The sequence below is a fragment of the Pholcus phalangioides genome, unplaced genomic scaffold, assembly GCF_987345545.1.
Source record: "Pholcus phalangioides strain wild (caught in Gottingen) unplaced genomic scaffold, Ppha-v1.0 ptg000008l_1, whole genome shotgun sequence".
Taxonomy (NCBI): Eukaryota; Metazoa; Arthropoda; class Arachnida; order Araneae; family Pholcidae; genus Pholcus; species Pholcus phalangioides.
Window position 1 is genome coordinate 48810180 of NW_028301601.1, and position 25255 is coordinate 48835434.

Genomic DNA, 25255 nt, shown 5'->3' on the forward strand with positions numbered 1-25255 from the left:
TTCTCCCCCCTCGGACCTGGGGGGGAGAATATAACCATATATCCATCACCCACCAGGGGGTGATATTGTAGCAATATTGCCGATTATGTGGAAAAAAAGAAATGAGCGACTCGCGAACGTATTAAACATTTTAATCCATAACTAAATACGGCATTACAAGTATTAAGGAAAAGAAACATACACGGAGAAAATTGAGAACTAACTATACATGTCGACAATCCAGAGCGAACTGACTGGGGACGCCTCAGCCTCGTGGCTGTAACAAGAAGAAACTACTCGCTCGATTGATTATACAGGCTAAATTGGCCCAAAACATGCTTTTTACAAAAATTATAATAATAATCCCCACAATATTACCCATTTTAGGAGACACTGGTCTAGTGTTTTGATGTTGCAGACGTATATCTTCTATTCACGATATAGGCTTATTATCTATTCACGAGAAATATTTCGGATTGCTTTCACTGAGGTATGACTCAAAACAACCATTTTCGAATTTGATGGTATATATATATATATTCCATGTTTATTTTTGACCTTTAAACAAGGTCCCAAAACAAGGTTCATCCGTAAACATTGCGAGACATTAACGCACCTCATTACCAATTCGTCACAGATTAGTGCAGTAGTCGTTTAAAAAACACTTTTTGCGGGTTGGGTTTATCAATACTAGACTCCGTATTAAAAATTTATAAGAAGAAACCTATTTTGAAATATAGTGAGACGGATGACAAAAAAAACCCATTTTAATTTCTCTTGAATAAATTTACGCAAGTTTGAGAAACTCGTGTGTGTGTGAAATCTTTTCCAATCTATATGGTTTCAAAAGATAAGTAACAACCACGAACGCCACGAAGTACTCTTTAAAGAGCCAGCGCTACGAGATTTGCTCGAGTCTAATATCGCTTCAAATACCGGAGAAAAAAGTTCGGAAAGAACAGCATAAATTAATAGGCAACGCTTCTTGCCCTCGTTTATGCCGTTCCTTCCCGAATTTTCTCCGATATTTTAATTCAAATATCTCTATGGACACATTATACTAGGGCACGCGGAATTATTTTGTTGTGGACCCAGGGTAACAACTTTCTGATTCGGTTTTTTGAGGACAGGGTGTCCGCGTATGAAAACTTAATTTCCGTATTTCAATAACTATACGTCCTCTAGCAACATAAAATGGCGTATCTGAGTTCTACACGTTATTTGCATGCTTTTTTTCTAAATTTAAGTATACCTCTAGGATAAAGAGTTCGTCAGTAAAATGTGGCAAGGGAAATATGGAACTACCCTGTATAATTACAAGTACGTCAAATTAGCCAGTCTAGAAATAAATGACCAAAATGAATTGAGACGAAAAGTTTTCTTTCCGGGGATTTTCACTTTTGCAACACCTTTTTTTTTTGCTAAGACCACTGACCGCGACTACACAGTAGGATATTTTATTCTTTAATGGCAAGATCTATTGTATCAGACCTGTTTCCGGATGGCGATTACAGTATCGGTCAAGCAGTATGAAAAATCTGGCTCCATCCACATCGCTCCGTCTTCATTATCTACACCGCATTCTCTCGTCATCCAACCTAGAAAATAGATGCAGTTGCATGATTCATCATTATAGTACAGCAGACGCTGCTTATTGAAATCGGTGATAATGTTATCATTCGAGTATTTTTATAACTTTCGCTATATACTGAACGTACCAATATCATAACATGGAGAAAACATTCGTATATAGTTATTACGATTTCGGTTTACGTAATCAATTATTTTTCACCGAATTTTTTTTTTTTCTTTTTGCATATTTTGAAGTTGAACTAGACTCTTCCCCCCCCCCCCCCGATGCGTTATCGTTATCACACTGCAAGACTGTGGAAGGTCGGAAGCCTTCCTTCATCATCAAAATGCTGAGCAGCCGCCACTCATCTCTGTCTTGGGCTTTGTTCTTTAGTTGGTTATAGCTGGTACATTCTGCGTCATTTAGGAGCGTCAAGATCCAGGTAACTCTGGGCCTACCCCTGGGCTTTTTTCCTTCAGTCCTGCCTCCATTATATCTCGCAGCAATCCGCCGTGACGGAGAACATGTCCCAATCAATGTAAGCGCCTATATTTTATCCTTTCCAGGATTTGGTCATTCTCTCCAACTTGTGTTAATGCTTGTGAATTTGACCTTTTCAATGTCCAGCTTATGCGCTCCGTGCGCCTCCAGCACCACATCCCCAGTGCTTCCAATCATTTCGCTTCTCTCTTGTTCAGGGTCCAGGTCTCTGATCCGTATAGTGCAATAAACCACACATTATACCTTATTCCGGCGTTTTCGTAGTTTAATCGGCAAGCTTTTGTTCGTTAGCAATCCTTGTTTAGCAAGGGCGATTCTATATCTTATGTCATTACTGCAGTAGTCATCTTCAAAGGCTTCTTCTTAGATGAAAATTCGCGTACTCAAGTTCCCCCCCCCCCCGTACAATTTTCATTATGTCCAAATAGGGCAGTAATATGGACCCATGTACCTAAAACACTTTCTTTTCCTTTGTTTTTTCCAAACCAAAAACGGTTCATGCACTTCCGGCGTCGGGCAATTTCAGCTTATCCCCCCAATGGGGCTCGGACTACAAGGATAATAATCACATTACATTAAATAGGAAAAAAACAACGCACAGATACAGCAATTATATACAAGTGACGTAAAGCACTGCTTTTGCAGTGGTTTTCCCCTAATGAGGGCATGTGTAGGGTAAAATGAAGTCCCTTTCTTCAGGTCTTGGTCAGTTTCTTTCAGTTGACCACATTCATAGATCCTCGGCCGAAAAACTTTCACAAGGGATCTATACGGTAAATGACGTACATCAAGTATCGTGATTTGTAATGTACATTAGGCAGTTCCATTCTAACTCCTCATAATTTCTGAATAAAAACAAGATTTTAGTTTAAAAAAACGGGGGTGGGGGATTTGTATGACCCTTTCAGACCCGAGCATTCATTTTTTGAAATTTTAAAAATCCTTTTGCATTTCTGAAACACAAAAAAATACATTTTTCCAGCACAATTCTTTATTTTTAAATTTTTTTTTTCTGAGGAAATAATTTACTTCGTTGAATTTTTTCAACCAAGATGATGCAAGGTACATTCATCTTCATATACAATTTTTTCTAGAATTTTATTGCTAAATTTTTTGCAACAAATCACATTTTTGCCGGAGACACTTTTTTCTAGATGTCATTTTAAAAATCCCATGTTTGTTCGATTTTGAGTGCTTCTCCCTGATGAAAGCTCTCAAAGTTCATCATATTTTCCATTAAGAACTTCAACGATAATTTAAATCAGGGCTTCACTCCATGAGTTCAAAAGACAAATATTCTACAGTGAGAAAAAAAGCAACCCACACATTTATGGCGCCAGTGTCTAAAAGTGTTAAGAATAAAAACGTATATAAAAAATTCCGTCACGATTCAACATTTTAAAACGCGTTTTGTGAGAAAGAAAAAACGTAATTGTGTCTCCCGCTGCCATCATCGAACTTACGAATCATCGAACTTACAACCGGGATTTAGTTATGAATAGGTTATTGTTGTCGGAAGTCCCGATGCGATCACATTAAGCGGCGTGAATTGTATATGGCTTGACTATCGATCGAGAAATTGTGAATTGATGGCGGTTTGTTATCCAATGTAATCATTTCCTTCAGGGTCGCGGACTTGACCAGGTGCGGAGGGTGTGGTCGCATTGTGCCGTCAAAATGAGATTAAGTATTGATGAACATTGTGATTGCGTACTTTACTTTGAGTTAAAAGTGTTGGTTTGAGTCCGCTTATGAAATTTATAACATATAATTAAATCAATTTATATAGATGTATCATTAGCAAATTATGGATGTACCATTTTACCAGTTCCACAAACACTGTTTCTTATCTTTCCGTTGGCAGCTAGAGTTTTTTATACCGGATCTTAGATGACTTAATCATCGAATAGCAGATGCAATGAAGGAACACTCCTCAGGAAACTAAAGTTTATGTGTTTATGAGGGGTAATTAAAAATTCCTCCACATACGGAATATTTAAAAGCTGGAGTGCTGACATCCTAGTTTATTTTCAGGTAAAATGTGTTGAAGATTCATATCTCCCTAGCGTTATTGTTCATTTATCAAAATTAGGGCTGGTCCGATTAATCGGATCGTTTAATCGACCAATTGTTAATCGCAGTTAAAACTTTAAGTTGAGTTAATTAACTCGATCAATTCGATTAAAGTTTGCAGAAAAGTTTGTAATTTAGCTTGATATATATTTTTATTTGACCAAACCAATTTTAGATGTCTTAAATTATGTTCCCCGTGCATAACATTTTTCACATACACAACACTTACATTCATACACTTTTTCACCTCACATCAAACTCAAAATTCCAAATTTCCAGTTGGAGACCCCAACAGACCAGACACGACCCAGGCTCTGTCCCTCCCGGGATATAAGCCTTTTACCCTTGCGGGTTGGGTCGCGCTGGGGAGTTGGAGACCCCAGCTCGTACCCTCCACGGAGCACACAAGGGCGTATTTACAAGACACCCGTAACCTTCTACAAAGTCCTATTTTAGCCAGTCAGTCAAACATAACATTTTAGATGAGTGACCATATTTAAAAATATTTGAATCAATGTAATAATCAAACTTTTCGGTATTTGGGGAATACATGTATATTTAATGAAAATTGGTGATACAGAAATTTCATTTTCAAATTGAGTTTGACGGGTGTTTCAGAAGACAAGACCATAATTTATTGTCTCCACCGTGAAATCAACAGTTTTCGTGTGCGGTATATATTTTTGCAGCCATTTTTATTTTCAGCCACTTGGTTAGGCAGTTTGCCTGTTGTAAACTCACTAGGTAGTAAATCGCCCATAGATAGTGATGGACCTGAGTTGTGCTCGGTTTGAAATAAAGAAAGAAAGTTTGCCTGTTGTGGCCCTTGTATTTTGGAAGCATCAGTTCCTCTCCCAACAAGTACTATCCAGCAAGAGTTTCTAGGAAAACCAGCAACAGTATGAAGATTGGAACTAGTTTCGAAATCATTGATTAACCTAAAATAACTTGACTTAAATAACAAGATCCAAATGAAGAAACTCCAAGATTTGACAAATAACGTTCAGCATCTTAAATTGTTTCATGCGGGCAGCCTTGAATATTCTTCTTTAATTTATCCTTATATTTATTTAAAACTAACGAATAGGTGTACGAAATGAATAAGGCTGGGATTACACTATAAAAGTTTTATTTATAAGTTCATTTATAAAACCTAAGTAACGCAACCGATAAGCGAATCGGTTATTTTCCAGCGCATGTAATTGATGTGCTTATTGGTTGAATTTTTAAAGTTTTACAACTGTACTTTTCTAAAACTTTTATAAAACTTGAAAAATTCAGCCAATAAAGCTCATAGTTTACATTTGAGTAAATTCACCCCATAATCTTACTCGTTGAATTTTTCAAATTTTATAAAAGAACTTTTAGAGAAATATTTTATAATGTAATCCCGGCCTAAGAAATATTTTTATACGATCAGCTAATATTATATAGTTACGAAAAATCAAACTTTTTGATTAACCAGTTAAAAATTTTAATCGATTCCCAGCTCTAATCAAAATGTAGCCTGGTAATATTTTTCACAATGTCGAAACAACGAATTTCATAGGCTTGTTTACCCCTTAGAAAAAAAAAAATTGTGGTTGACTTACTGACGCAGACGTTTGGTGAAGAAGTAGAAAATAAAGTCACACACTCATTGGATTTTCTCACGAAGATGGCGGAAACATATCTAAGAAAGCAACGGAGGTCCCTATTCCAAAATTTGCAATGGCTAGAGACATTTTCGAAAAATTAAGTCTCTTACGGCCGTATTCACTGACAGAGTTTGAACTAGATACGCAGGTGAAAGGATTGAAGATCGACACGGATTAGTAAAATTTAGGATTCTTATACCAATCCGTGTCGATCTCTAATCCTTTTAACCTACGATTGTAGTTTAAACTCTGTCGGCGTGTGTGAATACGGCCGTTAAAGTTAAAAAAAATCGCATCTTTCTTTCTCTAAAGAAGATTGATTTTGATATATATATATATATATATATCAAATATATATATATATATATATATATATATATATATATAATGTTTTTCTTTTCGATTATATGTGGGTAATGCGGTGGAAAACGATAAAACTGCCATGTGTATAAAAGAGAGTGGAAGCGTCGTCCTCCATCTTTGAACAAAACACGGGTTTGCTCCTTCAAATGACACATAATCGTCGAAAAAAACAGCAGGGTAAGGGAACAATGAGGTCACACTTTTGTTTAAGGATGATGAATGAGTCAGCCTAGTACAGTAAAACCCCTCTTTCACGGCCAAATAAAAATATGCCGGCAAAAATCCTATTTAAATTATGTATTTCGAAACCCTGTTCGAATATGTTCATATATCGTTCAAACTAAACGAATCTTCTATCCTTATTGACCAGAGAACTTTCGCCAAGATATCCAGTGAGTTTGTAAAAGACAGATCTGGCCAACCCTTTGAGCGTCCACGGACATAGGTCGGATCAGATTTTCTGTTATTAAAAAAAAGCGTCTGTTTTGAATGTATAAAATTTAGTAGGCATTCTAGTTTCATTAACGTTCTAAATGGGAACGTTATAAGCGGGATTGGCTGTATTTCTCTGATTTCCGCCGATTTGCGAAATTTTCCTACTCTTTCACCGGTCTACAACTGTAGAAATTTCAAGAAAATACTGCCCTCTTTATCCCATTATAGGGTAATTTTTTCTAGTTTTGGTGTATTAAAATATTTTTGGAATTGATATTGATTTAAGAAAAGAAATACACTTAACTTATTAGATAAAATTAATTTTAAAAACTAGTTAATTAAAGCAATTATTTAGATAAATTAATTTTTTGTAGTTCCTAAAATTATGCTGAGATAACTAATGGGAGGTGGTAAAATGGCTTACCATGGACATTATTTAAATATTGATGTGAATTTGTTGGGAAGAATACTTTATACGGCTTTATAAAGGGTTAAGAAGGTATCCGAATAATTTACCATGTAATTTCCGGCTTAATAAGCTGCATAAAGCAAAATTATCAGTGGCAAAATGTTCTCGTAGAAAATACCGCAGCATCGGCTGAGCCACGCATTAAGCGTTTAAATAATGCAAGATTTTGATCTTTCGGCTACCCTTTAAAGTTTCATTGAGAATTTTATAATTCAATATTACTCATTAAACTTTGAACATTATCCTCTGGAGCGATTTTCAATTGCTGTACCATAAAGATATTCATGAAGCAAAAATTAGTTGAATCTGTCAGACGTAAGTGCTTCGTTAGTTTCATAAGCCGAGGATGTATTATATAAAACTACGATACCAAAAAAGAATTTCGAACTTTGTTTTGTTTAAACAGGCAGATTTCTCGGCAAAATCTTTAATACCCAGAGGACCCACTACTTGCAGTTTTGAAGGACAGAAGGCGCTAATATGACCACTCGAACGCATCACAACCGAAAGAATTCCCTATAAGAAGCCATTCACGCTTCAAGCAGTCTCTCGGTTTCGAATGTAATCTAATGGCAATGAGCATACATAAAATGACTGTATTCATTATATTTCCTCAATAATGCCGGTAAATTATAATTCCTTCTTGGTGTCAGAAGTGTAATATTTGATGAGAAAGAAATAGAGAACCGTTAGTTACCAGTGTAACCATCAGGGCACCGTTTGGTGTCGAAAGCTCTTACACCCGTCATTGACCACTGAATGTTCCATTGGTATTCTTCTGGGCATGCCATGTCATGACCTGAATGAGAAATATCCATTATATATAAATAAATCCATTTATTAATATACAGGGTGTTCTGTAAGCGCTAATACGGCCTAACCATCAACCGTCCGTCGTAGAGGTATAGTTCCAATTATAAAAATGCTCAAAAGGATTTCAAAAATTACCCTGTGCCAATTTTGAGTGTGAAAATATAGTGTGTCACAGAATACAAAAACTTAATTTTTATACTATCCCCGATCCTTTAACTTCCAATTAGAAAAGTGTTTCCCAGTCTCCCCGAGGCGAATGACTAGAAATTCCAAGTATCTAGGTGCACTATTTGCTGAGGTATTCGAATTCGAAAATCGAACAAAAGTAGGGAAAGGACAGCATAAATTAGGGAAAGGAGCGTTGTCTGTTAGTTTTTGCTGTTATTTCATAACTTATTTCCGATTTATGAATTCAATTATCTTAGCGAATATTGTACTTAAAGGAAAGATTCCAAAGGTGTCATCCTCAAAAAGTGTCGAAAAAATTACCACTAATTTTCACTCATTTAAATATACGCAAAAATATAAAATTCTCCGGCGGAATTTATATTAATTATACTTTTTCAAAAAAAAGTTCAAATATTAATATTTGAACGCCAATAGAGGCCAAGAATGAAATTAAAAACCCTGCAATCATTGGAGCGTCGTTATTCAAATAACGCAAGATTACATACAGCACAGACCGAGAAGGAAAAAAAAAAGAGAAACAAAAAAACTTCAGTTTCTAAGGAAAAAAGCTGGAGAAAGGAGGGGAAAGTTTTTATTGATGTCTGCAAGGAGCGCTAGAGATGATGAGTAGCCAATTGTTGCCAATTTTAATAATTTTTTGTGGCTTTAATAATTGCATTTCACCACGAGTTTTTTATTCTTATGTGCCAATTTTTTGAGGATGACACCTTCGGACCCTCCTCTTGTTAAAAACACAGAATTTTTTCTGTAGGCCTCAGGAAACACAGGGCAACAACTTTCTAATTGGAAGTTAGAGAACAAGGGGACCGTGTAAAAATTTAGATATTTTGACACATTGTATTGTTACGAACTATCGACGATAGATGACGCGATTCGTTTGATGGCTCTCAGAAATATCGAAATCGGTTGATACCGGTTTTGGTTTGGCGGAAAGGACTGTGATTGGTGAAGAACTGGCAGGGCGTGTAAAGAAAAATGTAGAAAGTCCCGCCCCTCCAGGCAGTCCGTATGGTGGCGCTGCCGAAACTGTAAAATAGAATCTTGTGGAATGTTTTTTTTCTTGAAGTTTCTCCGGGGTTATAAATACCGTGGCGCTCACAAGGTGGCAGGCTAGACAGGCTAGAGAGGCTCAAAGAGGCACAAGGAGATTCAGTCAGTTGTGTTTAAACGTTGCGAGAAAGTTGATAGCTCTCTGATTAGCTTGCAATACGTGTAAATTGCTGTTCTGTAAATAAATCTGTGTTTGTCAGTCGAACCGCTTCTTGTTTTTGCAATCCGAAGTCTTGTGAAAAATTATCCGCAACAATTTGGTGTCAGAAGTGGGATAATTCAAGACTTGCATGAAAACGAGGAGAATGGACATGAATGAAATGCGAGAACAGCTGAACCAACTGATGGCTGTGATGGGCCAGATGAAATCAGGCATGGAAGAGAAGTTCCAGTCAACGAGCTCAGCCATGAAAGATGGCTCCGTCTCCATTGCTGCCGTGAATGACAGGATAGAGGCTACGAGCGCATCCGTCAACACGTCCATTGCTGCCGTCAAAGACGACGTCACCGCTGCCGTCAAAGAAGATGTCACCACCTCCATTGCTGGCGTCAGGGCTAGAGACGTACCACGTCTCACAGCTGCACGGAGGAGACCACGGACTCCACGTAAGAGGCGAGATTGATGGACTGCCGTGCAGGATGGTCATCGACACCGGAGCCAACGTGAGCATCGTCAGGACGGACCTGGCTCGGATATTCCAGCAACGACTTCTCTACGTGCCACCATCGTTGACGCTGCAGTCAGTCACGGGTGAGAAAATGACGGTGCGCGTAAAATTGGAAGTCTCACTGAAGTTCGCCACGGCCACCTACCAACACACCGTCTTCGTGGCAGACATAAAGGATCCGTGCATCATCGGAGTGGACTTCTTGAGGAGATACGGATTTTCCTTGGATATGAGGAATGATCAGTTGCACACTCCGAAGGAGCGTATCGTCCTGCTCGGATGTGGTCGTGACGATTTACCTCCAAGGAAAATGATGGGCATTCCAAAGGCGGAAAAAGAGTGCATCGCCGATGCAAAGAAGACCAATGGCAGGACCGGAACTGTTCTCTCACGAAGGTCAGATGGCATGAAGAGGACGATCCAGCTTCGTAGAGAAAAAGCACATGGAGATGCCGACGCCCTGACGAGAGGACCGGGTCCACAGAACCGTCGTCGTTGCCCCAAGGCAGAAGAGGAGTGCGGACCGGTTACCCCTATAGTGAGACAGATAACGTCTCAAGTGACGAGCCTTGGAGCGACGAGAACACCAGGAATGCCCAGCTAGAAGATCCCGACATACGACCGATCAGGGAGTTGAAGGAATCCACCGGGAGTAAACCAACATGGCAAGACGTCGCGTCTTCCAGTCCGACGACCAAGAGATACTGGGCGCTATGGGACTCTCTGGAGATGAGAAATGACGTGCTATACCGCAGATGGGAGTCGGAGGATGGAAAGACGTTCCGGTGGCAACTCGTCCTGCCAAGGAGCCGTGTGAAAGAAGTGCTGAAAGAATTGCATGAAAGCCCAACCGGTGGACATTTCGGCGTGATTAAGACTCTCCAGAAGGTCCGTGAACGATTCTGTTCGGACAAATCCAGGACTGATGTGAACGAGTGGTGCAAGAATTGCGACGCCTGCGTCATCCGCAAAGGAATCGCCCCGAACATCCTGCGACCGTTGCCGAGGACCGTCCACGAGAGCACCGGATACTCGTCATCGCTGATGAGAGAGGACCTTCGCCAGCCAGGTGATCTGATGTTCCGGCGACCGATAGATGCTGCTCTTCCACCGGAGGAACACGTCCAGGGACTCCAGGAGCGCCTCGAGGACATGCATCGAATCGCCAGACACAGGATCAGCATCGGCTCCGAAAAGATGAAGAACCGCTACGATGCGAGGGCCACATCTCATGGAAGGAGCCCACTTCAAGGAAGGGGACCTCGTCTGGCTCTGGAACCCGAAGCGCCGGAAAGGATTGTGTCCGAAACTTCAGACGTCATGGGAAGGACCCTACAGAGTCGTGAAGAGACTGAACGACGTCGTAGCTCGGATCCAGAAGACGCCATCCTCGAAGTGCAAGGAGGTCCACTTCAACAGACTGGCCTCTTACCGCAGGGACAACCCGCCGATTTAAGGACTGAATTGTCGGGACGAACAATTCTAAGAGAGGGGCAATGTTACGAACTATCGACGATAGATGACGCGATTCGTTTGATGGCTCTAGAAAGAAATATGATAGAAATATCGAAATCGGTTGATACCGGTTTCGGTTTGGCGGAGAGGACTGTGATTGGTGGAGAACAACTGGCAGGGCGTGTAGAGAAAAATCTGGAAAGTCCCCCCCCCCCCAAACAATGATTCAACGCCCCTCCAGACAGTCCGTATGGTGGCGCTGTCGAAACTGTAAAATAGAATCTTGTGGAATGTTCTTTTTCTCGAAGGTTCTCCGGGGTTATAAATACCGTGGCGCTCACAACATGGCAGGCTAGACGGCTCAGAGAGGAACAAGGAGATTCAGTGAGTCGTGTTTAAACTTTGCGAGAAAGTTGATAGCTCTCTGATTAGCCTGCAAATACGTGTACAAATTGCTGTTCTGTAAATAAATCTGTGTTTGTCCGTCGAACTGTTTCTTGTTTTGCAATCTCGAAGTCTTCTGAAAAATTATCCGCAACAGTATTTTCACTCTCAAAACTGGCACAGGGTAATTTTTGTAATTCTTTTGAACATTTTTCTAAATTGGAAGTATACCTCTGAGATGGACGATTGATGAGATGCATGCCTCACTAGCACTTACAGGACACCCTGTGCAGTGAATAGACATTAATTACAGTATACTGTACATATACAAGGCGTCCACTCTTATGGCTATCCTATAACCGCTAGTCTTAAAGGACATAAGCAATTACATAAAATGTTTTTATTCATTCACATTAACCGCAGAAGGCAGGAAATGTACTTCATCTCTAAAGGAAAGTAATTTATATATATATATTTTTTTTGTAATTTAAAATACAAAACTACAGGTTTAAACTCAATTATAGCTTGCAGTAAAAATAAAAATTAGCACTGTATAGAAAATACGACTACATGATAAAGAACGCAAAAGACAAATAACAAAAATATAAAATACAACGCAATCACAGCAAAAATCTTCTAGAGTCGCTAACAGACGAATGAAAAATATCCAGATGTCGAGTGAGCTCATTATAAAATTCGGAAAATCTGTTTACAGCACAGTAATTACCAATATAAGTATTGAATGATTTGACGGCAAATAAGCAACTAGATCTTGTATTGTGGCACTCAATATTGAAACAGATTTCGTTAAGAATGGGTATGCAATCAATTTGGTAAGTCAACAGTTTCTTGAAAAAAATAACGAGCAAATAATCTCTGCGTTTTTGTAAACTAATGGCATTGAAACTGTTTCGTAGATGAGTGGCAGATAGAATACTGTTATAAGGACCATGCTTTTTGAAATATAAATAACTTAGAAAATTGTTTTGAATAATAATATAAACTAATAATGAATAATAAAAATAATTATAGAAATATAATAGTCAGAAGGGAAAGCACTTCACACACGGAGCCAGGGAAAAATGTTCAATAGCGGAAACAAATCTTGCGCAGGAGACGCATACTAGTTCTGGTGGCAGATTCTTCCATATCTTTCGAATTGGAAGTTAAAGCACTAGGGGACCGTATAAAAATTTAGATTTTTTTTTTATTTTGTTACACACTGTCCTTTCATTCTCAAATTGGTACAGGGTAAGATTTGAACTCCTGTTGCATTTTTTGAATCGAAATCATACCCTTGCACGACGGATGGTTGATGAGATAAAGGCTGTGCTAGCACTTACATGGTACCCTGTATAATCCACACAAATTACAATGATTTTTTTATGTATAATTCGCGGATTTTAAGCAAAAAAAAAACCAGTATAATTTTTTTTTTATCCAAATCTGTGTATATATGAAGTCCGACGTTGCATAATAATATCCGGAATGACTTCCTTGTTTAGAACTTTCTAGTCCTGATCTTCCAGGAATTTAAATTTCCGGTTAAATTTATTAAAATTATTGAAATCATTTTTATTGGTTCATATTTGTTTGTTGATTCTTTTGATTGTCCACACAATCTTGAAAAATCTAAATTTTTTTAGCATTTCGAAAAGTCTGAGCCCTCTAACATTATTATATTGGCATATATATATATCTCTTTCTCTCTCTCCTTCACACACACACACACACACACACACACACACACACACACACACACACACACACACACACAGTGAATAACAAACGAATATTGATAAACGTTTTCAGTTCATCGCCTATATCAGTGATGCACAAACTTTTCAGTCCGCAGGCCAGATATTCGGTATTTCTGTCGCTGCCAGAAACTTGTATGTATGGCGTGACCATATGACCTGTATTTTACGGGCTATTTCCGTAATTTTTTCCGTCCTAACTTTATTTTTTATAAAATTTTCTGTTTTCTCCGTTATTTTCAATGAGGTTTACTTCACCTTTTGAAATCAAGAGGACTAAGATCTTTTTTTCCATGACTCGGTCACAATTGTCTTGCTTAAACATATTCTAGTCACATATTTGTCAAAAATATTCGTTTGTTTGATGAATTATAAATTTTCACCCGTTGCGTCTTGTGGAAGCACATTATTGCCCACCATTCGTGATTTTTCAGCAATTTTAGCGATAGTTAACAACTTCTTTAGCCCTTGACAGTTTTTATGTATGTAATTAAAAACTTTACTTGCCTTCGACAATTTTTCCTTGGCTGTAATTAGCAACTCAACTGGCATTTGACAATTTTTTGGCGATAAATTGTGATATAAATTTTGAAAATTTCAAAATTTAACATTATATTTTAGTTGTGTTTGAAATGTTGTTTTCCACAAAAAAAAACAAAAAAAACAGAGAAATAGCTATCTTACAATATTGCTTCATAGACGACGCTACAAACAACTTTCAACATTAGCATTCAATACCGTGAGATCTGGATATAACGATATTCGTTGAACCAATAAAAAATATCGTTGTAAAGAGGGATTATCTTGATATCGAGAGGCAGCGTTATCATCACACGCTACCAAATTTATGCTGCTGTTGGCATCTCTTCTAAATGGGTGACGTTACTACCACCAGGAAATACACTCTCATAGTAAAAAACAATTACAATTGATTAATGGAAATTCAGTTGGATGTTCATTCAGCCCCTATAGAATTTATACAGTATTGCAGTAGGCCTAGTTGATTGCACATGTATCACTTTTTGAAAAAATTTCTTTTAGAGAAAATACAAAAAAGTATAGCGTATAGTCTCAGCTATAGCATAATAGATATTTTTCAAGTGTTTTTCTCTATGAAAGAGAAGTCCAGCTAACAGAGCGTAATCCTACAACATTCCGAAATACACAAATGCGCATTCGGTCGAATCAGAGTAGATGGCGCCACATTAAACATAAATATTATGCTTTTTCAGAAAACCCTACTACATTCTGAGGAAGAAAAAAAAAATTCTGAGCTTTTCCTTTTTAAAGTGGACCCTGAGGTTCCTGTGTTGTACTTGAAGCTAATATGTCCGCCCCTTCAAGTCCGTCTCAGTGTTCCCAGAGAGCGATATCACCCACCTTGAGAAACAGGTTTCAACTCGTACGAGCGGTCCCAAGTAATCCCACAATTAATAAAATGATCCCAGTTGTTATTCATAGAATAATTTTACCTGATCCAACTGTATTACTCACCTGTTTCGTTCAGCACCGTCACCGTGCACTCTGCGCTTGATGACCCGTAGGTGCTCGTTATGGAGCACCTGTATGTTGCCGACGATTCCGCCCTGTCTATTATCAACCTGCTTCCTGCGGGATAAAGATCTTCGACCAGTTCTTGGTCCCTGGGATGCCTCATCGTTTTGCCGTCCTTGGTCCATTTGTAATAGAATCTGTCGTGGATAGTTTCTTCACACAAGCAGGTTACGAAGACGCTCTCACCTTGCCTGACGGTCACTGTCATCGGTGACAGTAACGTCTTAGGTGGAGACTTGACCGTCACTCGGGCACTCAGGGTGTCCTTCGAGGTTCCGTCGCTGGCTTCGCACTTGAATTCTCCTATACGCGACAGATAAGAATTCATGAGAGCTAAATCTACTAATACATAAACCAGAAAAGTGCAAAGTTTTTGTCGGTCACTGATTTCATGAGGCTATTTTTTGGTCACGATTTCATCGGGCCTATTTTTTGGTCAAGATTTGATGGGACGATGTTTGTGTCACGGTTTCATGGGACCAGTTTTGGGTTACAATTTCATGAGCCTACCTTTAGGTCAAGAGTTAATGGATTTCATAGGACCATTCTTGGGTCACGATTTCATGGGGCTATTTTTTTAGTCAAGATTTGATAAGGTCGATTTTTTGGGTCACTAATTAATAGGCCTAATTTTTGGTCTAGATTTGATAGAACACTTTTTTGAGTCCCAATTTTATGGAACCTTTTTTGTGTCATGATTTCATGGGACTTTTCATAGATCACGATTTTATGGGACGATATTTGGGTTATGATTCCATGGGACTTTTTCTTGCTTCACGATTTTATGGGACCATTTTTGGGTTATGATTTCATTGGACTATTTTTTGGGTCACAATTTAATGGGATGACTTTTGGGTCACGATTTTACGGGATGATTTTCTGGTCATGATTTATTTCATCATTTTTGGGTGAGGCTTCTTGCTTCACTAATGAAGTGAAATTTACAACTTTGTTTTTTCTTCTAATAGCGCTAAGCTCTCGATAGCACTAAGCCAACTGCTTCTAGAGCAGAAAACCTTCGCCCGCAATATTTTCGATGCTGTGACGTCATCGCGGTCCGGCCTAACGAGAAAGAGATTCTCTTCTTCTCGGTATTCTCCCCAGACCAAAGCTGCTTGTCCCAAATAATCGTCATTATAACACCAGTTCGTAACGAATGCACGTGGTTGCCGATTGTTAATTTACAGATATTTTTCCAAAAACATGCCTGACAAGTGCTGTGTACTGTATTGCAGAAGAAATTATCTGTCAGGACCAAAGTATCTGCATTTTCTTTTTCGAAAATGTGAAGATCTGAGGAGGAAGTGGTTGAATGCCATCCAAAGAAAGGACTTCGTACCCAATGGTCGCAGTAGTGTAAGTGCTCATTTCGTAACAAATGATATTGTTTTATTCTTTGAGAAAAATTACAAAAAAACGAAACAAAAAACGCAAAAAAATTTAATTGCAATTGAGTAACATATTAAGGATAGAGATGGGACATATAGTGATTTGGCGGAATAACCGAGTACCAAATATTCAGCTAATGTTTTGGCCTGATATCAAATATTCCGTGGCCGAATATTAATTTTATTAAAATTCATCACAATTGTAAATAAAATTAGTGTTTCCAATTAAAAAATGAAATTATTTTTAATTTTAAATTATACTTAAGTATGAATTTTTTTTATTTCAATAGATATTGAAAAACTGGTAATTCAGAGATATTTATTGTCATTATAGTAACAATAAAATTTGACAACGGCACATAATACGTTGATATTTCTCACAAAATGTTTTTTTTTAAACTTAATTACAATTTCATATCCAATCAAGGAAATGTAAATCATTATTTACTCCTAGCTATGAACCATATAAGTTACCTTGCACCATATAAGTTGTGAACTACTATTTAACTAGCTGTAATAGTAGTATATAATAATTAATTATTCAACTGGTAATACATTATATAATTTAGCAGCAGATTATTCGTTCGATCTCTAATGGAGAACAAATAATGGCCAGAGTGATGGAAAGAGACTAAATTATAATTTCATGTTATTACCAATATCCATCAGTCTGATTATGCTTATTTTAGGTCTATGTATGTGAACTGCATTTTCTAGCCACGGATTAGGGAACAGAATTTTCGGCTTTCGGTGATAGATAGATAGATAAAAAATCGCTCACAACCCCGGACTTCCTTACCTCAAGAGGCAGAGTTGTGTCGGAAAAGTTAGCAAAGATTTATAGTGGTGGCTCTTCTTGCACCACCCTCGCAAGTTATCGAACCACTCGCGTCGTTCTTCCCATGAAGACAGCCATCAAGTCGATGTAACGTACAAGCCATTTGACTAAAATGTATAGCTGAACCCAATGATTAGGGAGAAAAATTACAAGTTCGCCCAGTGGCACATAATAGCCGGAGACCGCAGCCTGGGATTTCGAAAGAAGTGTGGAAAAGACTTGTGGGCAAGAAAGAAGAAAAAGAAGGAGGTGGCATGTTCAAGTGGGAGAGATTTGAGATCTCTCGGCTTTCAATGAGAAAAGTGACATGACTTTAACTGCTCCGTTGAAAATCAAGAGAAGAAAGAAGAACGCTATGCCATGCATGCATATTCGAAGGATATCCTTGCAACTTCTGTTGCAAGTACCGTTGAGCCACTGTTATCTCCAAACTCCAAAAAAAAAACAAAAAAAAAAAAACCACTGAGAGAAAATGAACGCTTAAAAAAGGCCAATGAGGAAAGTGTGGTTGATGCCGCAACATATTCTCAACAGAGACAAATCAGCAGTATGGAAGATTTACAGCAATGCGTTAAAACATTTGGTCTTGACAATTTTTATGAAGTGTCAAATCAAAGTGACCAATTTTGTGTTCATCATTTTTGGAGATATAACCATACCCACAGATTTCGCATTCAGTGGTTGTAAGTAATCTTAATGTTTCTATTTATCTAAAAAGTATTTACATTGAAAAAATTTCAAAATTTACCATCCCATGCAAGTTGACAAATTTCAATGACTTAATTGACAAATTTCAATGACTTAATTGACAAATTTCAATGACTTAATTGACAAATTTCAATGACTTAATTGACAAATTTCAATGACTTAATTGACAAATTTCAATGACTTAATTGACAAATTAGACACACTTAAAAGTATGAATTTATGTGTGAGAAAAATTTCTCTAAAATAGATTTCTTAAATGATGTCCCGCCTTCTTTGAAGACTGATGAAAATGAATTACTAATAAATTTTGTAGAGGAACAAATTAAGATTTGTCTTCGTGCAAAAAATCAACTTGAATTACTCTAATGACATCATAGTATTTGCTACTTTGTTACGTTCAATTTCGCGACATGCGTACAAATTTATAAGATCTATCAATAAAATGATATTGCCTTATCTACAACTTTGAGGAAAATTAATCAGCGACCACCAGTTTCACCAATCGAGGAGATGAGTCAAAATTTCTTGATGTACATACAAGCCAGAGCAAAATATATTTCTCATGCAGATACAAAACACAAAAGTCATTCTTCTTGCTGAAGAAATTTACATCAAACTTTATTTTGATTATAAGGGAGGTTCTGTTGTTGGCAAGGCCTTCAACACAGAAAGAAGCTGCGAAGTGTGCTTTTGTATTTATGGTTTTAAGCTTAATGTCCCTTTTTAAAGAAAGTTGTTCATATTTTACCCGAATCCAAGATAAATCATGTATTGTTGCATAATGTTATCCTAAAAGTTATTCTAGGTTTAGAAAATATTGGTTTCACTGCAAACGTTCAATTAAAGATTTTTTTTCAATTCAGCTAGCAAGTTTCATTTCTTGTGTAATTCTGTGTGCGTAGTGAAAAACATTGAATAATTGTCCCACCTATAAATATCATACGGCTCATATTTTATTGTCTTGAACATAGATCACACTTTGCTTCATAACATAATTCTCAAAATTAATCTACGTTTTCCAATGATGTGTACAGCAGGTGCATTTTCGAAACAGACCCACGATGCGATATGATGAAGAACTTTGGATTCTTTAGAAATTGCAAAATAGTTATTTCTGCGTTGATGAATTGAGTTTTGCATGTTTTGACTAGCAAATACATGTAACGCCACAAAAGGCAAATGCCCAACGTGGTGGCTAAAAAAAAGATGCCCATAAGAAATATGGATGTCATATATTTCTAAAATACAGGAACCCAATTAAAAATGCAATTATAAAAAATTTAAACATATCTATTCTATAATATAAAATCACAAACAAACTCGAAAAGGGCCTGTTGCTAAGCAACCGAGTGACGGAAACTCTGTTACGGAAGTGGGTTCGATTGATATATCGATATTCACATTCATATATCGATATGATATCATATCATATATCGATATTGGGTCGATATTCACATATCGGGACCCATTTGACCCATCGGGACCATGTTATGTGCATGTACCAAGAGACTCCTACATCCTACAGCAGAGCCCTTAGGCTGGAATTTAGATTTCGAGCCCCCAAACCAGCTTTTCAGGGGACCCCTGTGATTAATTTATAGTGTGAAAAATCAAAAAGTGAAAAGAATCGTTGTGGCCCCTGTCAGCCCTTCCTTTGGGGGGGGGGTCCATGCCGAGAGGTATATATATGTGTAATATACACACACAACAGCAGTGCTCCCAACACAGGGTCGGGGTACCCGGGGAAGATTTCACGTATAAGTAAAAAGTTTTCATTTCCAGGGGCCCTTGATGGATCTCATTGTTTTCTTGCTGCTTTAACGTAGAAAAATTTCGATAGCGGAAGCAAAAGATATATCCAGTCTGGGGCCCCACCAAAAGTATGCGAATTGGTGTCCCGGGTAATTGGTTGGGGGGTCCTGGATTTTATTCGTTGGTAAAACGAATACAAATGAAAATTTTTCATGGTACTCGCTCCGTGGGATGGCCGACAAGCTTCCAAGTCGGGGCCCATGTTTACAGGTTTCATTTTGGGTGCCCTGGACGAATCTCATTCTTTTCTGTTGTAGAATTCGCAACAGCGGAAGCCCGAGATAAAGCCAGTCTGGGGCCCCACCAAAAGTATGCGAATTGGTGTCCCGGGTAATTGGTTGGGGGCCCTGGATTTTATTCGTTGGTAAAACGAATACAAATGGACATTTTTCATGGCACTCGCTCCGGGGGATGACCGACAAGCTTCCAAGTCGGGGGCCCTATGTTTACAGGTTTCATTTTGGGGGCCCTGGATGAATCTCATTCTTTTCTGTTGTAGAATTCGCAACAGCCGAAGCCCGAGATAAAGCCAGTCTGGGGGCCCCACCAATTGCGAATTGGTGTCCCGGGTAATTGGTTGGGGGCCCTGGATTTTATTCGTTGGTAAAACGAATACAAATGAAAATTTTTCATGGTACTCGCTCCGGGGGATGACCGACAAGCTTCCAAGTCGGGGGCCCCATGTTTACAGGTTTCATTTTGGGGCCCTGGATTTTATTCGTTGGTAAAACGAATACAAATGAAAATTTTTCATGGCACTCGCTCCGGGGGATGACCGACAAGCTTCCAAGTCGGGGGCCCTATGTTTACAGGTTTCGTTTTGGGGGCCCTGGATTTTATTCGTTGGTAAAACGAATACAAATGAAAATTTTTCATGGCACTCACTCCGGGGATGACCGACAAGCTTCCAAGTCGGGGGCCCCATGTTTACAGGTTTCATTTTGGGGGCCCTGGATTTTATTCGTTGGTAAAACGAATACAAATGAAAATTTTTCATGGCACTCGCTCCGGGGGATGACCGACAAGCTTCCAAGTCGGGGGCCCTATGTTTACAGGTTTCGTTTTGGGGGCCCTGGATGAATCTCATTCTTTTCTGTTGTAGAATTCGCAACAGCCGAAGCCCGAGATAAAGCCAGTCTGGGGCCCCACCAAAAGTATGGGAATTGGTGTCCCGGGTAATTGGTTGGGGGCCCTGGATTTTATTCGTTGGTAAAACGAATACAAATGGAATTTTTCATGGCACTCGCTCCGGGGGATGACCGACAAGCTTCCAAGTCGGGGGCCCTATGTTTACAGGTTTCATTCTGGGGGCCCTGGATGAATCTCATTCTTTTTTGTTGTAGAATTTGCAACAGCCGAAGCCCGAGATAAAGCCAGTCTGGGGCCCCACCAAAAGTATACGAATTGGTGTCCCGGGTAATTTGTTGGGGGCCCTGGATTTTATTCGTTGGTAAAACGAATACAAATGGAATTTTTCATGGCACTCGCCCCGGGGGATGACCGACAAGCTTCCAAGTCGGGGGCCCTATGTTTACAGGTTTCATTTTGGGGGCCCTGGATGAATCTCATTCTTTTCTGTTGTAGAATTTGCAACAGCCGAAGCCCGAGATAAAGCCAGTCTGGGGCCCCACCAAAAGTATGCGAATTGGTGTCCCGGGTAATTTGTTGGGGGCCCTGGATTTTATTCGTTGGTAAAACGAATACAAATGAAAATTTTTCATGGCACTCGCTCCGGGGGATGACCGACAAGCTTCCAAGTCGGGGGCCCTATGTTTACAGGTTTCATTTTGGGGGCCCTGGATGAATCTCATTCTTTTTTGTTGTAGAATTTGCAACAGCCGAAGCCCGAGATAAAGCCAGTCTGGGGCCCCACCAAAAGTATGGGAATTGGTGTCCCGGGTAATTTGTTGGGGGCCCTGGATTTTATTCGTTGGTAAAACGAATACAAATGAAAATTTTTCATGGCACTCGCTCCGGGGGATGACCGACAAGCTTCCAAGTCGGGGGCCCTATGTTTACAGGTTTCGTTTTGGGGGCCCTGGATGAATCTCATTCTTTTCTGTTGTAGAATTTGCAACAGCCGACGCCCGAGATAAAGCCAGTCTGGGGCCCCACCAAAAGTATGCGAATTGGTGTCCCGGGTAATTGTTTGGGGGCCCTGGATTTTATTCGTTCGTAAAACGAATACAAATGAAAATTTTTCATGGCACTCGCACCGGGGGATGACCGACAAGCTTCCAAGTCGGGGGCCCCATGTTTACAGGTTTGATTTTGGGGGCCCTGGATGAATCTCATTCTTTTCTGTTTTAGAATTTGCCACAGCCGAAACCCGAGATATAGCCAGTCTGGGGCCCCACTAAAAATCTGCGTATTTTGTCCCCGCTACTGTATGTGGGGCCCTGGATTTTATTCGTTGTAAAATTGATAAAAATGAAAAATTCTCACAGGGGGGTGTCCGACAAGCTTGCAGGTCAGGGCTTCATGGAAATGTTGGCAGGTTGTAATTCGGTGCCCCTGAATGTATCTCATTGATTTTTGTGGTTTAACATTGTAAAATTTGCAACACATCGGTAGCCCAAGATATATCCAGTGTGGGGCCCCACTGAAATTCAGCGAATTGAATCTGGGGACCCCCATGGGGAAGTTTTCTGGGGATACTTGATGAATCTCATTTGTTTTTTGTTGCTTTATTATTATTTTCATTAAAATTCGCTTCTTCAGTAGGCTGGTGCTTCCACACGTCCCTTTCCCCTTTTCCATAGCACGCTGATGAAGTGGGACGAAATGAACAAGATATGTCCGGGAGAGGGGGGGGGGTTGGCCGCCAAAGGCGGCAGGGGGTCAGAGCCCCCCTAGTATATATATATATTATAAAATTAGAAGAGAAATTAGAAATATGAAAAATACAAAAATAAATGGAACAATGAGTCGTTCTCAAGTTGAACCCCCCCCCCCCATTGTTCCAAACATCAAAAATGTTTCTAATGATGGCAGGCCAAGAATAGGCATAAAATTTACCGTCAATTCCTCAGAAATTTTTGCGAAAAACAAGCTTTGGAAATCAAAAAGCAAATATGAGAAAATACAGAAATTGAAAAAAAAAATAGAAAAACACGAAAAATACATGAGTATCACAACATTAAATGGACAACTCCGCAAAAGTTGAAAAGTATAAAATTGAAAATAAAAAATGTAAAACCTACCTGAAATTTGACTTTTTAATACTAATGTCACAAATAATGAGCCACATGACGTAAACTAACAAGACGGAAAACGTGAGTGAAGTTTGAAACCCATAAAGGAAGACGGATAACCGTTGACACTCAAGACATTTAAAAAGTCAGAAAATGCTTTAAGAAAATCATTTACATTATTATCACAAAAAATGAGTAACTTTGCCTGGTTTTAATTTATACAAAAATTGCCACGTTTTTAAGACAAATAAATTTAATTGGTCGAATGGTCGACGCGTTTCGGCTCTTCAATGGAGAGCCGTCATCAGGACTTCGTGGTGAGAATTCACACGAATGAGTCGTGGAAGAGTGATGTTTACGTCTGGTCGTCCGAAGAGTTCGCCTTTGTATTTGCTGCGTCCGAGTGGTCTTTGGATGCGAATTGGGGAGCCATCTGTTGTAAAGTGTTGAAAGTTTTTTCACGACTGAGGTTAATAAAGCCTGTCCAAGCTGACGAAATAGGTGGTGTGTTTCTTCCATCGTTAACGAGGAAATTCTGGCATGTTCTGATGAAGTATCCCTCGAGAAAATTCAATTCAGAATTGTGTGTTGCTTTTTTAAAAACAAACGCTTTATCAAAATCAAAATAATGTGAATGTTGCCAACAGTGTTGGGCAATAGCCGAATTATCCGTCCGTCCCTTCTCAACATGCTTTCGGTGTTCGAGAACTCGAATATTTAGATTTCTTCTAGTTTGGCCAATATATCCATTTTCACAATTCTTGCATGGGATGAAGTAGATACCAGATTCTTTGGAGGGTGAGATAGGATCTTTCAGATGGGAAAAGGTGAGTATATTTGTTGGCTGGAATATTGTATGGAAGTCAAATTTCTTGAAGATAGAAGAGATCATGAAACTTGAAGAAACGAATGGAAGAACAACGGTATTAGAAAACTGTTTTGAGTCAGCTGGGAGTATCTACTTCATCCCATGCAAGAATTGTGAAAATGGATATATTGGCCAAACTAGAAGAAATCTAAATATTCGAGTTCTCGAACACCGAAAGCATGTTGAGAAGGGACGGACGGATAATTCGGCTATTGCCCAACACTGTTGGCAACATTCACATTATTTTGATTTTGATAAAGCGTTTGTTTTTAAAAAAGCAACACACAATTCTGAATTGAATTTTCTCGAGGGATACTTCATCAGAACATGCCAGAATTTCCTCGTTAACGATGGAAGAAACACACCACCTATTTCGTCAGCTTGGACAGGCTTTATTAACCTCAGTCGTGAAAAAACTTTCAACACTTTACAACAGATGGCTCCCCAATTCGCATCCAAAGACCACTCGGACGCAGCAAATACAAAGGCGAACTCTTCGGACGACCAGACGTAAACATCACTCTTCCACGACTCATTCGTGTGAATTCTCACCACGAAGTCCTGATGACGGCTCTCCATTGAAGAGCCGAAACGCGTCGACCATTCGACCAATTAAATTTATTTGTCTTAAAAACGTGGCAATTTTTGTACAAATTTACATTATTGCATGTTTTTTTTAATTATTGATATAGTAGTTGTCCAAAAATATATTTTTCAGAATTCTAATACTATCAGAATTGAAATTAGATTAAAAAAAAATATATATATATATATACTAATTTAATAGAAAAGTTTGGGAAATAGACAGGTACTAAGAATATTTCTTTGAGGTAAGTTTTAGAATGTGGAGGTAAAAAAATCTGTGGATTTTTTTCTGGCTAATTTCTAAAGAATCTTCGAACAAAAATGCATTTTTAAGGAGAAAAGTTATAAATAATAAAAAAGTTTATGCAAAGAAGAAACTGGTGACATTTAAAAAAAAACCCCCGCTATTTTTAAAATAGATTTTTACTACTTGAATCACATCTTAGCATAGAATGTTATTTATTTATTCACGTCTCAACAGGCAAGGATTGCCCAATTACAGAGATGGACAAAAGAAGAAAAATATAAAAACACAAATACAAGAAAAACAAAAACTAGTGGAACAATAGAAATACACACGGAAAAGCATAGTAACACGAATATTCAATACTCACACATACTCACTTTTAAGAAATTCTCTTACAGTTGAATTGAACATATCGGGTTTCACATCGCACTGATTATATATTGCACATCTCAAAAATAGGGACCGTCGTAAAATATTTGTTCGGGATTCAGAGAGGTGAAAAGTTCGCCGAACAGACAGCCCTATTTACAATTGGCACAGAAAAATCAACAAGTTGAAGAAGGTAGCAGTCATCAATTATATTATTGGCAATTTTATACAAAAAGCGAAGGTAACTTCTTCTTCGGCATTCCAATGAGTGGATATGGAAAAAACGTCGCAGTTCAGTTGTACTTACGTCATTTATGTAGACGTGAAATTGCCTGTAAAACATGTA

General features: G+C 38.6%; 1 protein-coding gene across 2 annotated transcripts in view; it reads right to left on the bottom strand.

Moving 5' to 3' along the window:
• LOC149084430 (uncharacterized) overlaps positions 1 to 25255 on the bottom strand; it is a 244429-nt gene that overhangs the window by 37181 nt on the left and 181993 nt on the right. For both annotated transcript variants that reach the window (XM_089234822.1, XM_089234821.1), the window contains 3 exons: positions 14841 to 15203; positions 7728 to 7829; positions 1471 to 1577 (listed from right to left, as the gene is read on the bottom strand). In XM_089234822.1, coding sequence (XP_089090948.1) covers positions 1471 to 1577; positions 7728 to 7829; positions 14841 to 15203 — 572 coding nt within the window. The remainder of the gene's footprint in view (positions 1 to 1470; positions 1578 to 7727; positions 7830 to 14840; positions 15204 to 25255) is intronic.